This window comes from Dermacentor albipictus, unplaced genomic scaffold, assembly GCF_038994185.2.
Source record: "Dermacentor albipictus isolate Rhodes 1998 colony unplaced genomic scaffold, USDA_Dalb.pri_finalv2 scaffold_42, whole genome shotgun sequence".
Lineage (NCBI taxonomy): Eukaryota > Metazoa > Arthropoda > Arachnida > Ixodida > Ixodidae > Dermacentor > Dermacentor albipictus.
Genome location: NW_027225596.1, coordinates 1,148,099 through 1,160,964, shown reverse-complemented (window position 1 = coordinate 1,160,964; position 12,866 = coordinate 1,148,099). Strand labels below are relative to the sequence as shown.

Genomic DNA, 12,866 nt, shown 5'->3' with positions numbered 1-12,866 from the left:
TGACCACCTGGGAATCTTTAACGAGAGCCCAATGCACAGTACACGGGTATTTTTGCATTTCGACTCCATCGAAATGAGGCAGCCGCGGCCGGGATTTGATCCCGCACCGTGGAGCTCAACCGCGCAACGATATGAGCACTATGCCAACACGGCTGATTTGAAGAATATAAATTGCTGAGAGCATCATGAACACTTTCACTTATCACTTTTAAGTAATTCCCGCTGCCCGGTGTCGTGGTCCGGGAACTAGCATTAAGCACAAGGTGTGTTACCGGTTTGTCAAAGTAAATCAACAACCGCCCAGTTCTTGGCCGAAAGCCCACGGCGGGTATGTGTCACTTGTGCAGAAGACCAAAGTTATTCAATCAAAAAAATTGTCTTGTATTGTATCCTAAACTGTGGCGCATAAGAACTATGGGAGGATTGGCCAAGAAGCAGGCGGTTTTCCATATGCTTAGAAGTAAAGCGAAACTAGATTTGAATAGTGGGGCGTGGGACTGTAGGACTGCCACTTAGAAGTGTAATGAAAACTGGTGAGTGCTTGCCGCTGCGCGAAGACGAAGAGGTCGAAGGTGGGATTCGTGCAGCGCCGCGCGATGTCGACGGTTGAGGTTCCTGTTCGTCCGGGCTCCGACCGAGGCCGGGGTGACGGCGACCGCCAGCCGGAAGCACCGCAGGTGGCCGTCGTCGCCTCCTGGCGCAACCTGGCCCGCCTCGATCAAGAGCACGATGACGCTGCGAGAAACGAGCAGGTCAGCTGCGTCACTTGCCGTTCTCGTGCGAGCCCTGTAGTGCCCACCATTTCAATAGGGTCTGAATATATTCGCGCACATTCCTCTTGTGCGAGTTTGAAGATGCAATGTGAAAAGCCTATCGGATGCTTTGACCCCAATGTGTTTGCGATTAAAGAAAGCTAACTGGGCAGGGAGAATACAACGATTCTATTCAAATTATTGTGCCATAATCGCATTTCGCCGGTGATCCTAGCCACGCTCCTTACTACCAGGACTATTTGTTAGTTGGTCTGCAGCAGAGGATCACAACCGAGTCGACCAGTTGTGTGCAACGACCCAGTTCCGCAATAGCGCTGCACCTGTTCACGAAATGTCCAAAGAGAGACTTTCACTAACTTTTGTGTGAAACTAACTTTTATGTGACAGAAATGCTGTATATGTAATGCAGATCATTAGTGCCTGACTTGCGCTGACCTTGTGCTTCTCGCGCTTCGTCTTGTCTAAATGAGCACCCGAAAATATCCCTTCTACCGCGCGAGAACAGTTGCTAAGCCAGAAAACGGGCAAGAACAAAAGACGAGTGACGGCTCCACTTTGACGATGCCGCCGACACGGATTTGGAAAGCGCCTACTCTAATATTCTGTCGACGAAGTATTGCATTGCATGAGAAATATACTAAAGAGTGAACTTAGCGAGTTTTCATTAGTATTCTCTACAGAGGAACCGGAAAAACATGAGACAATACTTTTAAATCTATGACTTGACACTGAAATACGGGTGCTGCATTATGCGGGCGACATTCAAAAGGAAAAACTATTGCCTTATTTTCTCTTCTAAAAAGAATCGATCTTTTTTTACTAAATGTTGAAGTCAGTCTTGAAGAGATATACGTGACAATTCTGAAACAATTTTGTGCAGTCATTAACGTGACTTTCCCTAACCAGCAGGTTGTAGCGCTATACATGTTGTGCGTGAAAACAACGGCTAGGAAGTCGCACTGCTTTTTAAACTGCTACACTAGCTATAAGAACGGTACTCTTGATGTGAAGGAAAATGGCTGTTATTAAATAGTATTAGTACCGTTACTCAAAATTTAAGGCGCATCTCTGCCAAATAGCGAAACGGGTAAAAAACTCCAGAATTAAGATGCGATCGTCGTGAGAAGAAATCTCGTATACGACGCAGCTGTACGCGTTAATATACGGTCTAGCTTTGATATTAGAGGGTAGATGTTCATTCGCCTGTAGTAATCGCTGCACTACAAGGCCTGATAGGTGTTTTTGTAAACACCTATCATAAACACGTAAACACCTATATTTAGAAAAATGGTGTCAGGAAGTTGGTCGATCCGGAGCTGAAAATTGTGGGCTTTCAAGAACGCCTCGACGTCAAGCTGCTAGGTGGTCTCCGGATTTAAGCGCTCGCATACATGCGGTAAGTGTACCTAGAGAACACTTTAACGTGAGCAGTCAAGAAGACAAAGAGGGAGCTTGTGCCAATATGGTGCGCCTATAATTATAACTTCAAAAGTTATTTCACTGGAAATGTGGACATGATATGCATATTTTTTGTGCATTCGCACCCCTCCTGTTCAAAGCATCACGCTGTTCCTCATGTCTTTATCAGATAAATTGACAGACGTTGCACTCTCATGCATTTTTTACTTGTAATAGCTTCGGTTTTTATTATTTCACAGAATTACTAGTTTAGCTTTCTGTCTAGCTAGAAATACGCATTATTTAAACAAAGTACTAGTGATATTTTACACAGGTTTGATCGTCGTGGTACTTCTTTACATTCAGAATAGGCTACCCTAGTTTTTAATAAAACAGTCATCGCTTTGTCTCGTACGTTTGCTTTCACAGAAGGTAATGGGAGATATTAGACAGCCGATTGCTCACATTCAAGGAACTGATTGCGATGCTTGCACGACCAGGTAAGCACAATATTGCGGTATATGGGTCCGTCAAGTGACACCCCTTCCTTAGTCTATCTGTTGCAGAAAAAAAATACAGAAAAAGCTTTTGCGCTCACTGACCTAGAAATATTGAGACAATGTGCCATTCGTTGCAAATACTATCGAAATAATTGTCTTTTATGGCACGCATTCTCACTATCGCTAGTGTTAATTTCTGTACGAGTAAATAAAGCGAACGTGTCGGCTAGTCGGTTGAACATCTTGAACTGGGGAACAGCGCTACGTTTGACCGAGTGCTTCTTCTTCGCCCTCGTCTTTCGCGCTGTTCCCTAGTTCAAGTCATCCCGTCTGAGATTTCTTCAAGAAGTTTTCTGCAGCCAAAGCTTGCAAGGCTTTCGGATACCGAGCTCCAGGCGACCGTTGCTTATTCGTTAGGCTTCTGCGCGTTTTATTCCGGTACGAATGTTGGAGATTGCCTAGAAACGAGTTAGCAACTTCACTTTGTGTATGATTTGCAATCGCAGCTCTGTGGTAAAACGGGTTTACGGACTCTGCGAGGATATGGTCGCGTTGTCGCGACGGCGAGAAAGCAGACAGCAGCGAGAACTCGGATTTACGAAACTAACTCCTCAGCGAGCGCACTTGTGCCCCGAAAAACGAGGGACACTCAAAGCACAAAGATAAGATGAGTATACAGTCGGCGATCGATCTTAAGATTCGTTAGGCGACTCAAGCACGTCAGCTATATTATACGCGACTCGTCAGAGATTACAACGTACAAATGGCTGGTGCTGACGTGCCTCTCAGAATGCACAGCACTGTCGCGTCGCGCATACAATCTGATCACACTAATCTCGGCGTGAGCAATTGAGAGTTTTCTGACATATATGCCGGCGCGCTCTGCACTAACTGATAAAGTTATAGGCCAAACTAAACATACGCTTGCCGGCAGGCGTAAGCTCGCGCCCGCAAGCCTATACGGGTGCGCAGACAGTGCGAGACAGATAACACGCGTCGAAGTGCGGCGCGAGTACACATGCCTCCTCCAGATGTGCTCTGCCTGCCTGAGAAAAAAACAAAACAAAAAGAAGCTTTGTTGCACGATTAGGCTTCGCCTTCGAACGCGATAGTATTCAGAGGTCCCTGACTGCTTCTCACGCTTCCATGCACTTGCAGCGTATGTAACCGTAATGTTTACCAGGAAACGCTGGCGGTGAACGCTATGCACGAAGGTGAGCTTTCTGGTAGAAACGCGGCCTCTTGCATGGGCTAATCCGGGAGGCTGTGCAAAGCTGCATGAAAAAAAATTACGTCAAAATACGTCATTTTCACGTTTCTGTTACTGTTTCGCACTTTCAGTACTTATGTCTGAGAAGATTTAACAGAAAATGCGTGAGCTGTCGGTGTTTTGTTCCAGGAGGTTTGTTTGTGGGTTGTCATTCTGAAACTTCCGAGTATGCCGACACTGGAGTTTCTGCGACACGCAGCCCTTCAGGCTATTGCGTTAAAATACGAAGCATTGTCTACCTCAATGAATACAGTGAAACAACTGAAGCAAGTGGGCGCGCGCTTGTAAGTTCAAAACGTCACTGCTCGCGAGGCGGGTGAATTCGCGCGCGCCGAATTCTAACTTTTGCGCGCTGGCAAGTGTACGCGGATTTGGACCTTAGCAGTTGTTAGCAGGTTGAAGAGGGGTCACCTGAAAAAGGATTAACAATGCGTGCGTGTCAATTTTTTCCAGCAAACACGGCGATCACTGAAGTGAGGGCAGACACGTAGAAGATGAAGGCGAGTCGATTCAGTTTGCAATTCGAACTTCGGAGATAGAGGGTGAAGGGTTGCTGAATAAAGCTGTAAAAGGTCGTTCTCCCTGGTGCAAAAGTTCAGGCAGAATAAAATCACAAGCGGTATTGGTATCTCAACATACTGAGAATGTTGAAGCCGTTCAAAGAGTCTCCTAAGAGTCCAGGATGCTGGAGTAAGAAACATAAGGCTAACTAAAATCTTCAGAACAGGTTTCAACGCATGGCACTTGCTTATGAATAAAAATGTCACTGTTCCATTCTACATATGGCAAGTTAAAATATGAGCTAAAGTGAAAACCCCCAAGAGTAAAAGCAACGGAGTTCTGAAGCTCAACTGCGCCCGTAATTCAGCAAGGCAAGGAATCGATTTTTTTTTCCAGTGGGCTAGTGCGGACATTCTTCGCAAGCGTTCGCAGTTAAACAGCAAAATGTAGCGAGTTTTCTACGAAGAGGCAACATTGCCATGCCTTGAAACATGCACTTAGTTGTCCTTTTCTCGAGGACTGCACTTCGCCCGCTAGCAAACTGAAGGTATCGCTTGGCGCAAGACGGGCGTGATTGATATGGAACTTACTCGAACGTTATCGTTGACTCTATCAGTTGCGTATGTTCTCACCGCACCTTGTATAATCAGATTGTACGTGAGACACGAATTGTGGAGTACTCTCTGAGAGGCACGCGGACACCAGTGAATCGTGCAGTCGTGCCTTGGAACCTTTGACGCGTCGTGTGGAAAAACCAACGCGCTTGACCCACAGGTCAGATGTTCGACGATCGCCGACTGGGCCCGCCGCTATCGTTATGGTTTTAGTGTAACGTGTTTTATGGGCACAGATTCCCACAACAAAGGGTTAGAGTCGTGATTCACAGTTGTTTGCTACTGTGTTTTTCACCGCCACTGCAACGTGACAACATAGAGGCAGAGATTTCTGTGTTCGCAGATGACGCCTGAAGCTGGATATGCGCTGCCCTTTGCTATTGCGAACAGAATGAGCACCGATATTGCTAGAAATTTTTATCCCTTTCTAAAGTGGGAATTATGCGATTCTGAATTGAGAAGAGCGATTTCTCTAGTAATTCAATTGAAGGCTTGGCGAAGCTATGTTCAAATTGCGTGAAGTAATTCCGGCAAATTTTGACCTGTATGACCTAATACGCACAGAACGTTCTTTGTAGGGGGCGTGAAAGTGCGCGAGGGGTTTCTAAACGTGTCAGCCTCTCTGTAAGTGATGTCTCAAGGAATACCCCATTTTTTTCTAACTTGAAAATGTGCAAATCGGTGTAGCAGAATTCTGCTGAGCAGTCTAGTGCAAGGAAACTTTACGCTGTCATTGCCCTAGAGGTAACGATGGTAACACACACACACACACACACACACACACACACACACACACACACACACACACACACACACACACACACACGCACACGCACACACGCACACGCAGACACGCACACGCACACGCACACGCACACACACACACACACGCACACGCACACACGCACACACGCACACACACACACACACACACACACACACACACACACACACACGCGCGCGCGCGCGCGCTGCGAATTCCATCTCCTAGCCAATTTAGTGCCAATGTCGAATGCAACCGATTACTTTCAAAAGTTAGTTGCAATGTGCTCGCGTTCGTTGTTCGTATCGCCGTAAGTTTTGCCCCCCCTCCCCCCCCCCCCCCCCCGTAACCGCAGGAAACTCATTATGTGCAGCCCGGTGAAAGGCTGCGTGACCGGGTGGTGAACCACAGCATCACGCTGTTGCGGGATGCTCCCAAGGCGGCCACATTTCTGGCCATCCTCTTGGGCGCCGCCATGTTGATCAAGTTGATGACTCTGGCCAACGAGACGGTCGCCGCACGTCGCAGCCTGGTGCGCGGCCATTACGACCTGCTGTCGACGTTGCGCGCAGTGTGCGACAGCCACGCCTGCCAGAAGTACGGCTGGGAGGTCCAGGCGTCGCTGGACACGTCCCGCGATCCTTGCCGCAGCTTGTACGACTTCGTGTGCGGCCGCTGGCGACGAGGAGCCGCCGTCCCGTCCGTGCGAGAGATGGTCGAAGCAAGACTGCTCAAGGAGGCACTGAACAACGTCCTCGCCACGAACTCGGTCACGCCTTCGGTCAGACCGGACACCGTCTCCGACAGGGTGGCTGGCCTGGTCAGTTCCTGCTTGCGGGCCAAACGCGATCCGAGCGAACTGCGTGCGTTCCTGACGAAGCGCGGCGTTCTGCATCATAAGTGGCGTAGCAGCCCTCACGCAGTGCTACGTACACTGGTAGACCTGTCTGCAAACTGGGACATCCACGTGTGGTTCCAATTGCGCATTGATTCGTACGAAAACGAGTTGGCCACAGTTTTCATTAGCCGTAGCAAGAGCCTGCGAAAATGGGCAGATGTTTTCAGAAGGACCGGAAAAACCAAGAAATACAGAGCGGGCGTCGAGGGGGCCATCAGAGTGTTAGGTCTGCTGGATAAAGAAGTAGCCGCGGACGTGACGCAGAAGGGGTCGATGGACGCGCTTGTCAGCACTCTCCTCAAGAACGCCGAGATGATCCCCGAAAGAGGGCCGCTAGACTTGCACCTCGAGACGATGGCAGAAACGTTGACGCCGGCAGTTTCTGCTAAGGCGTGGCTCAATGCGCTCCGTGCGGCCGTGCCTCCAGCAGTGAACATCTCGGAAAAGACACTTGTCCGCGTTGAGAGCACGAGGGTCCTCCACACTTTGAACAGCCTGCTGGAATTTGGGAGTCGGAGGCCAAATGATGTGGCACAACACATCGCCTATCGGACATTCACGAAGATTGGCTGGATGGTCGACGGCAGCAACTCCACCGTCGGTGACCGCCCACTTCGTTTAATGCCGGCCAGGATGACGAACCGGTGTCTGCGCGAGGTGGAGCGGATGACGGGACTCGCTTGGTTCAGTCTGCTTACGGCCCCGCACGTTGAAGGACACTCGACTCGCGAACCACTGGCCTTGATTCTTCCCGGGAAGGCTTCGCCAACCAGCATCGGCAGCCCTGCGGACGCGTCGGTGGAGCTGGGCGACCTTCCAGCCCCGCAGAACTCGTTCTTCGCCGAATGGGTGGCGTTCAAAGAGGCGAGGCGCGAGCTGACAGCTTCGGGACTCTACGACATCCTCAGAATAGACTGCGTGCAAGGTGACTTGTGGCACGAGGAGCGGAACCTGACGGTGGAGCCACTCGTCTTCTCTTACCCGTTCTTCCACTCCCAGCTGCATCCCGTGCTGAACTACGGGGGAGCCGGAAGGCTAATAGCGCGGGCTCTCCTCGGTCTCGTTTCGCCTAACGCCTCGGCGAAAGCGGCCGAACAGCTGGCCGTGTCAATGGCTCTGCGCGCCCTTCGCGATGCTCTTGGCGGTCACGTGGACACATTCACCAACAGTGCCGCAGTAGACCGACTGTTTTTCATGGCTTCGTGCTATGCCGTCTGCGACGCAGAGGATGCAGCGGGAACGGCACGTCGCATGTGCGACGCTCCCGTCATGAAACTGCGGGCGTACCGCACAGCTTTCGGGTGTAGCCCTCCGCGAGGGAGAAAATCGAGGACTGCGCATATGTTTATCGACTTCGGTCGCTAGGCACCTGACCGCGTGCTGCTGTCCTCATGTTTATGTCGCTAGCGCTACGTTTCCGTTTTGTAAAACTAGAAAAAAAAAACGCGTAAAATATGTACGAGTAAGATTCGTAAAGCGACTAAAAGACTCCTAAGGTATAGTTTTTGAAACTAAAAAGTTTACTTCCTCTTAGAAGTAGCACACATGTACTATAGAGGAATGTTCCACGTGTGATAATGCGACGCGATTTTGTCAACTGTTTCGTGCCCCTACTGACGACGTACCTCAAGTGTGATGTAGGTGAGCAAGGTGCGACATTTCGCAGTAATAACGTCGTAACGCTGATTCGTGCTTTTGAAAGTTGGCGCACTGGTGTTGTCTACGTAACAGTATTGAAGGCTGTACGCGTCTGATATGCCACGCAACAATTAAAAATGCGTTGTAAGTCGATAAACAATTATAAAGCATATAAAGGCGTCGTACAAATGTGAACTCGCTAGTAATATTGCGTTTAGGCTTAAAGCAGTCGCACAGGCCGTGAAAATGCGCGTGTTACAACTTCTATATAAAGATGTTCAAAATCAAACCTTATTAGGATTGCTAATTTGGGCCAGTTGGTACCATTAACTCTTTTACAGACCCACTTATTGACATGGACAGGTGAAGTAACACATGCCGTGTGCTGACTACCAACTAAAGTAGTTACCCGCCATGATTGCTCAGTGGCTATGGTGTTAGGCTGCTGAGCACGAGGTTGCGGGATCGAATCCCGGGCACGGCGGCCGCATTTCGATGGGGGCGAAATGCGAATACACCCATGTACTTAGATTTAGGCGCACGTTAAAGAACCCCAGGTGGTCGAAATTTCTGGAGTCCTCCACTACGGCGTGCCTCATAATCAAAGTGGTTTTGGCACGTAGAATCCCATAATATAATTTTTAACTGACGTTGTTATGACAGTGAATAACTTTTTAAAGGTAAAATTGTGGTAAATAAGAAACTAAATAAGTTCCGTTTGTAGTCGGCACATGGTTTGTATAGCTTCCCCTGTCCACGAAATAAAGTAGTCTGTAAACGGGAACGGCGTGCAGTAGTGAGGTTACCATGACTACCATCGCAAACTTAAACTTCCACAGATTGCAGGATAAAGCAGTGAGAATAATCGTAAATGTTCCTATCACTCCCACACTAACCCTATATTTATTTACCTCAGACTGTGGCTACCTGCGTTTGAATTACATAAATTCATTTTTACAAATGCTACAATGTAGACGTCGAACATAATGTGCCATTTATCTCAGAACTTGCAAATTTACGTAAGGAACAAATATGCATAATACATGCGCCAAAGGGAACGGGAGAGTATACTCTTCTCAAGGACCACATATAGTAAGCAAATGATAAAGTGCATGTTACCAACTAAACTAAACAATTTGTAATTCGAATAAAGAAAATTCATCACGTGGTCGTCTAGTTTCTTGTTTATTATTGTGCGTTAATTTTCGTCTTTTTGAGTGGACTTTTTCCTTAATTTTTGTACTGTAAATGCTAAATATGCCAAAAATATATTCTACAGGAACTTAATTTGTGAGTAGACTGTAACCGGACACTGTCATTTGCAGCATACTGCTGCCGGTGTCTTTTAAACGCGTCTAGGCCTCTGTCGATCCTTCTGCGGCCCTTCGCCTATACGGCGCTAAGCGTCGTTGTATTTTTTTTAGTGCTGGGTGTTGAAATAAAGTGAACTTGACATTGACTTAGTCGAGAATGTGTTGTGAGTGCGTGGAAGTGTGGCTGTAGTTGGAGATCGCCCTAGTGTGTGAGCTATAACCAGCGGCCTAGATCATCCCACAACCAGGCCTAAATAGCCGATAACTCAGCGCCACAAAAGCTCTTAATATAAGGCGCTTCCGTGGAAGCACGTATGGTGGAGGGAGTGTGATGAAAGGGAAAGCTGTCGTCCACACAGGATGGAGGAGGAGGCTGCAAAGGGCTGCGATTTGTGATCTGCTGTCCCTATGGTTGGTTCAAAGGCAAAGTGAAGAATGCTGAAGGCTTAACTAGCAGAACTAGCAGTTAGCAGAAATAGCAGAACTATTAGCGCTCTTCTGGCCACTGGTGCTCGGTGGGAAACGGTGCTCCCATGCGCAGCCGTGCTCCCATGCCGCAGCCGAATGTGACATTCACGAAAGACGTGGAGGGCGGCATCTTTATTGTACAGTAAAAGCTCGTTAATTCGAACCGCAAGGGGAAGCCTCTTGAGTTCGAGTTAACGAAAGTTCGAACTAACAAAAGTGAAGGAAAGCAACAGTGCACTGCGATTTGGAAGCAGTAGGGCATGTCAGAAAGTGATGGCGTTTGCTGCGGGCACACGCCATCTCCAAGTCGAAGCTCTGGGTCTGACTGTGCCCCACCACCGATGTGGTGGTGGGGCACAGTCACAATGAATCACACCATCACACCATCACAATGAATCGCGATGGCCGATACCTCCTAATCTGAAAACAGAGGTGCACAACCGATGAAGACTGCCTAGACAAAGACGCTGAACATGTGAAGGTGGCGAAGGCCCTGATTCGTTGGTTCTTGATTGCAAGCGCAGCTGCGACGTACTTGATTCACTGTGTTTTGGCGCTTGCCGTGCCATCTCCGCACAACATTAGCAGCTGTTGAAGATTTGTAAAGCCTCCGAGATTCGCAACGGGCAAGAAGTCTCGGAGGTTACGTAGAACGGAGAGGCGGCAGCCGCCGCTGGCTTCTGGCTGACCCCGCGTAGGTTAGATTTTTTTCCGATTTTGCCTTCTCTCGCCGTTCTCTCCGTTTCGGAGGCAATACAGCCTTGTGTGTAGGTAGTAGGCGTGTTTCTCTGGCCGTGTGCCAGGCGAGCGTAGTTGGAATTATCCGTGAGGGAACCTTCTCACGTTCGAATTTGCGGACTTTTTTATACATAGACTTCTGTGGAGCTTGGTCGGACCAAATCGTACAGTTCGAATTATCCATAAATTCGAACTATTGAAGTTCGAATTAACGAGCTTTCACTGTATCACTTCCTGTTACGATTTTCGTGCGCACAGACGCGTGCTCTGTGGTACATACTGCAATTTAAACTTTTTCTCTGAGCAGGTCTAGCGTAACGGCAGCTTGCGGTAGTTACATTTTTCCTTGATGGCTTTTCTTTGCCTGCCATTCTGCGGTTTCGCCTGGGTCGGTCAGCCGCTGGTCGGGCTCTCGCTGAATAGATGCGCATTCACTTGAAAAAAGTAAACGTGTTCGGTTGCGCGCGATTACAATTTAGGCCCCACAGGGGAGCTACCTGAGGCTCTAACCATTAGGTCACGATGACTAGCTTGCTTCTCACGTTCCAAAGCCAGCCAGCTCTTTGAAACATTTGGCGCGTGTACCCTGTGTCACTTGTCTTTCTTTTTTGTGTGCGTGACAGCTTGCATTTTGAGGTGCCGCGATAGATTTGCACTATCCTCGGGACAGGCGCACATTCCTCGTAGCAGCTTACGCCATCTAGAAACTGCGTCACATTGAACCGACTTTGTGAGCGCGCCCAAGGCCTTAGCGTTTCTCCGGTGGAGTACAAATGCCGTCGTTGTTTTAATTTAGAGCACATGACATGGCTATGGAGACGTACAATTGTATGACCCGTATAAGGTGTTCACATCCCAATTGGTTTTCATAAAGTCTTTACTCACTCACTCACTCACTTTCGCTTACGCTGGTCCGCTACGTATGTAGAACTGAACTAGCAGAATGTCGTAAGCTCGCGTCGAACGACCGCCGTAGAAATCCCCCACAGGACATAAGTCCACAACCAACAGACTCCTCCATCAGAAAAACCTCCTCATCAACCCATCAACCATCAGATAAAATTCTCCCTAAATTTACATCGCGAGCAGCTACCACCATGCCCGAGAAGAAATCAGCTCCATAAGGGAGCCATTAAAATGTACCCATGTACCTACTTTTGGCACCTAGTAGGGAGAGACTTCAACACCGCACATACTGCTTGGGAGTACACAAAGAAGACACCTCAGGGGAAACCGCTCCCTAGAACACATTACAAGACACACAATCCCCAAATATGTACTAAACAACCTCAACTCGCCAACCGTACATAGCAACATGGTTGAGAAGGACACCACACCCCACCTCACCCTCAGCAAAGGGTCATTGTCAGCTTCATGGCACGATACGTATGGCACGCTCATGAGCGACCATACTCCCTTCTGCATCATGGTCGACACGACATGGTTTGCCGAGAGGGTTAGAAAGCAGTGGGTCGTGGAATGAGGCAAGATGGGGCACGAGAGGTCGGCGGTCAGGGAGCACAACATCCTACAGGAGTGGATCAATATATGTTGCTCCAAAAGGCGCAGAAAGACATTTCACTCATAGAAGAAACCAAGCCAAGCAACCCCGCATGGATAAACACCTGCTACATCTCTGGGAGGCTGGGCACGGCCTTCTCAAAAGATTGAAACACCGTAAGATAAACAGCAGAAAACTCAGGAGTGATATCGACCAGATAAACACAGAAATATGTACTGCTCAGCACAATTCATGATACGGCAACACATATGTAGGCCTCCCCTCCATTTCACTCCTTGCGAAGGAGATGACTTTCCTATCTCATTGATTACAATTTATTGCACCTGCGCATGCTGAATTTCTGTCCCTTTTGTGTATTTTTTTTTCTTCGTGATAGTGGTACAATACATGTGTGCTGACAGAAAAAAAAACACACTTGGTTGTTAGTCAGCGCTGTGGTCTGTGTCCCTCTCTTCGTCCTGCGGTTTAGC

The 12,866-nt window shown here is 48.5% G+C and overlaps 1 protein-coding gene across 1 annotated transcript; it reads left to right on the top strand.

Annotated features, from left to right (window-relative positions):
* The first annotated feature begins 559 nt into the window (after positions 1-559).
* Positions 560-8,633, top strand: LOC139052881 (uncharacterized). The gene is made up of 2 exons (XM_070530026.1): positions 560-752; positions 6,193-8,633. The coding sequence occupies exons 1-2, from the start codon at positions 597-599 to the stop codon at positions 8,080-8,082; spliced, it is 2,046 nt and encodes a 681-aa protein (XP_070386127.1). The 5' UTR covers positions 560-596; the 3' UTR covers positions 8,083-8,633.
* Positions 8,634-12,866: the final 4,233 nt, after the last annotated feature.